Source organism: Microplitis mediator, chromosome 11 (assembly GCF_029852145.1).
Source record: "Microplitis mediator isolate UGA2020A chromosome 11, iyMicMedi2.1, whole genome shotgun sequence".
In the NCBI taxonomy this organism is placed as follows: domain Eukaryota; kingdom Metazoa; phylum Arthropoda; class Insecta; order Hymenoptera; family Braconidae; genus Microplitis; species Microplitis mediator.
In genome coordinates, this window is record NC_079979.1 from 8,482,823 (window position 1) to 8,487,489 (window position 4,667).

Here is a 4,667-nt window from a genome sequence, read left to right on the forward strand (position 1 = left end):
ACTAATCACGAAGAAATCATCTGAGATAAACAGTGGGTTGTTTGAAAATAGGAACCATGGTAGCTTAATGTTAGTTCGACTATGACATGGTCCGTCTAATATTTTGTTGCTGGTCCAAAAGGTATTTAGTAATACTTAAGAAGTCAGCAACAAAATAGCTGGTAAAAATAAGCTCGATTTCTTTTTTCCCGATGCTATACTACCCGACAAGATCTAATAGCAATATTATATATATATATATATATATATATATATATATATATATATATATATTTATGTATATAATTACGTATTTATATATATATGTATTTTATTTATAATTTAAATATAGATAACAAAAATCATCAGAAGCGAAGAAAAAATGGAGGACAGCAGCGTCGAAATTGGCGAGGGCAGACCAAGAAACAAAATAACCGCGGTGGAAGAGGTCGCAATACTAACTACCGTGAGGGTGGTGGCAATATATATATTTACCATAATAATCGATAAGTCGATTCTTTTGTTTACAATTTCTAAAATTGCAGCTCAAAAATATCATATATCTTATTCCCGTACGAAAAAAGTATGTATCCGTATATTTCCGGGCAAATCTAAATATATATATCGCATACATGAGACATTTAATTTTGTCCGGATATATCCCGGATAGACTTTTTTCGTACAGGTTTACTTTACTTGAATAATTTTCTATTATTTTACATGGTTAAGGATATTATCAAATAGTGCCTCCACTTTTTTAAAATATTCAATGACTTTTAATTATAATGACTGTATTAAAATTTTGATAATTAATTGAAAAATCGTTTAAGCATTAACTGAAAAAGGAGCAACGCAGTTACAATTTCGCCGAGACATAGATTTAAAAACAAATTACTTAGAGTTGATATCAATTAGGAGTTTAACAAAATTTGTTAAATAAATTTCAGTAAAATCTTTATGTCAACATTATAATTTGGAATGTCAAATTTTTTATGCTAAAATTTATTTAATAAATTTTGTTTAACTCCTTATTGATTTTGACTATGAGTAATTTTTTCAAAAATCTATATTTTGGTAAAATTGTAACAGCGTTGTCCTTTTTTCTATTAATGCTTCAATTTTTTTTTGAATTAATTATTAAAATTCTAATACTGTTATGACAGTTCAAGGTCATTGAATATTTTAAAAAGTCGGGGGCTCTGTCGGAGAATGGCCTTAATAAACTTAATTTTCTTTTTCGTTTTTTTTTTTTTTGAGCCTGGAACGAACAAATAAGAAAACTTGATTATGAAAAAACATATGATTATCTCATTTGAGATTGATAATAATTAAAATTATCATTATACTTGATACTAATATTTTTTTTTTTTTATAAAGATTAAGATATAAACAATTAAAAAAGACGTTAACTATTTATTTTTTGTTATTACACAGGAAAAAAAACTTTCTTGACGCAAGAAAAAATTTATTGGGGCGAGAAAATATTTCTTACACCATGAAATTTTTCGAGTCCTAAGAAAATTTTTATTTTTTTTCATTTCACAATGCAAATATTTTTCTTGCGCCGAGAAATCTTTTTTTTCTGTCTACTTTTAGGTAATAAATAATAAGAACAAAAAACAATTTATGTTAGAATCAAGAACTTTCCCTGGTGAAAATTTTTCGGACTTCTGTCTGAAAAACTCAGTTTTAGAGTTCTAAAGACTTTTTCGGACAAAAGTCCAAAAAATTTTTACCAGGAATGGCAGTGATATTAAAAATATGTTACCTTTATATGTTAACACATCTAAATATTTATTGTTAGTACTAAAAATATTTATTACTCCTAAAAAATTTTGAAATTAATTATATTTTATGGTTTGTATTCACAATAAAAAATTTCTCAATGTTATATTTAAGCTAAAAATTTTTTTTCCTTTTCGTTTTTCCATTATCTCTTTTTTCTAAATGCTAATATTTGTTTCTACGTCTTTTAATTAAGATCTCTTTATAAATTATAAATATGAAAAAATAAGAATTATTGATGAACTTCATTAAATGAATATTCTAATCTAACTTTTTTATATAAGATTTTATTTATCTTTAAAGTTAGTTATAAAAAAAAAATTTTATAACTAATTTTTTAAACGATTTGAATAATTTTTATTACTTCACTAACTTAAGAGGCCGATAGGTGGCGAAACAGAGAAGTCGAGATAGTGTAAGTGAGGAAAGAAAATGAAGAAATAAAAGGGCATAATAGCTGAAAAATAATAAAAGTTGCAAAAAAAGTAAGTTAATATTGTAAGAAAGCGGAGGAGTGATAAAAAAAAGTGGTGAGGAAAAGATAAAGTGGAAAAAAAAGGTCAGGAAAAGAGGGTGAAGTAAAGGTTATGCCGAAAGACGCTAAAAAAAGCGGCAAAGAAAAAGTGGTGAGTGAAAAAAATAAAGGAAACGTGCTAGGAGAGACACCTGTAAGCACAGGGGCTAACATCAAGACAAGAAGGAAGGTCGAGTTCGAGGATATAAGAAAGTACACGCTGAGAAGCAACCAACAGATGGCGGGGAAAGCGCAAAAACAAGACGAGCCTACAGTGACAGCGGAGATTTTGAATGTAAATAACGAGAATGAGAAGAGAGACGACATGATGACAGAAGAGAAAAAAAATGTAAGCAATGTAAAGGTTGTAAATAAGAAGGTGGATGAGCAAAGCAGCAAAACAAAAGATGATAAAGATGACAATGTCAAGGAGACAGAAGAAGCGGAGAGTGACAAAAAATTGAAAGAGCAAATAACGGAAAACAAGGAAAAAGTTACAGTAAGAGACAACGGGGCGAACAATAAAAATAGGAAAAATAATGAAAGTGATAGCGAAAGTGAAGATGGAGCGAGAAATAAGACAGACGAGAATACAGTAATGATTAAAAACATGATGGAAGAATGGAGCAAAAAATGGGAATTAGAAAAGCGGAGAATGGAGCAGATAGCAAGCAAAATGGACAAGATGTTGAGGACGCAGCATGAAAAAGAAGTCAATGAAATGAAAGAGTGCAAAGAGATCATCAAGCAGGCACTAAACGGATATGAGTGCTTAAATTGTAAGAGGTATGCGGATGAATTAGCACAAATAATGAAAAATGCGGAGTACGAAAGAGGAATGTGGTATGAGGAGAGGGAAAACTTGAAAGCAAAAATTAATGTGCTGGAAAAGGAAGTGGCGGTGGTAAATAAAGGCCTGGAAAAAGAAAAAGAGAAGCAAAAAACAATAACAGGAGCAGGCAGTGTGAGTAATGATATGCAACAGAAGACGGGGCAGATATACAGAGAAAGATCACGATCACGAAACAAAAATACGACAACTCGCAACAGAGACCAACAGACGAGCACGCACAGGAGTGGGGAAAACAACAACGAGATACAGACACAAAATAGTGGAAGAGAAAAGAGAGCAGTGGAGATGAAAAACACGAGAGCGAGAAATGAACGAGAGATAGGAGCAGCGTTAAATAATAATAACAATAACGAGGAGAGACAAAACAGAATAATTGCAAATAAGTGGCCGAGTGATAAACCGAAAGAACTGACAGAAGAGGAATGGCAGAGTGAAAAAAATAGGCGGGCGAGAAGAAGAAATAACATTTGTATACGATTCAAAGAAGGAGAGCATGAGGAGGCGATTAAAACAGTGGAAAATAGAATTAAGATAAGTATAGAGAGAAAAAATGTAAGAATAGGCTATAAAAATATGGTAATTGTATATTTTGACAGCTTAGTAGAAAAGAAAGCGGTTTTATTAAATAGAGCGGAACTTAAAGGAACGAATGTTTACATCGATGATGATAGTACGGAAAGAGAGGTGCAAGTGCAGAGGTGGCTGAGAGACATAGTACATACGGAGAGAGAAAAAGGAAATGAGGCGAGAGCAAGTTACATGAAAGTATGCGTAAACAATGAATGGCACAAATGGGACGAGAAGCGAGGAAAGCTCATAAAAGAGGATGAAAGGTATGTGTGAAAAAGGAATGAGTGTGGGGAGGGGAAAATGTGCAATAAATGTAAAGGGGAATGTAGAGTGATGAGTTGGAATGTCGCGGGGTTAAAAAAAGAAAAGGAAATAAATGGGATATTAGAGGGAAATGATATAGTTTTTTTAATGGAGACATGGGTGGAGGAAAACAATGTAAAAAGTGCAGTAAGCCATCTGAGTAATAAGTTTAAATGGTGGATGATAACGGCAAAGAAAAAAGGAAAGAGAGGAAGAGCTAGTGGAGGACATGGGGTGGGAATAAAGAAGGAAATAGCGAATGAATGGCGAGTGATGGAGTGGGAATATGGATACAAAATAGAAAAAAAAAAGCAAATGAATTGGAAAAAAATAAAAAAAATGCGGGGGAGATAATTATATCGGTGTACAACAACATGGGGATAGAAAAAATCAGGAAACCGTTAATAGAAATGTTAGAAGAATGCGTGTGTGAGGCAGAAAAAATTTTCATAATTGGAGATCTTAATGCGAGAGTGGGTGAAATGAATGAATATGAGAACAGTGAGGAAGGAGAGATAAGATTTAAGAAGAGAAGGTCTCAAGATAAAGAGGTAAACAATGAAGGAAAAAAATTAATAAAAATATGCGAGGAATCTGGGCTAAAAATTATAAACGGGAGAACAAAAGGGGATGAAATAGGGAAAGTGACATTTATAGGCGGGG

At 31.8% G+C, this 4,667-nt stretch overlaps 1 protein-coding gene across 1 annotated transcript; it reads left to right on the forward strand.

The window, feature by feature from the left end:
- Nucleotides 1–2,351: 2,351 nt before the first annotated feature.
- LOC130676933 (putative uncharacterized protein DDB_G0274405) lies at nt 2,352–3,974 on the forward strand. Its single transcript, XM_057483441.1, has one exon. It carries the CDS (start codon nt 2,352–2,354, stop codon nt 3,972–3,974), a length of 1,623 nt encoding a protein of 540 aa, XP_057339424.1.
- The last annotated feature ends 693 nt before the right edge of the window (nt 3,975–4,667 follow it).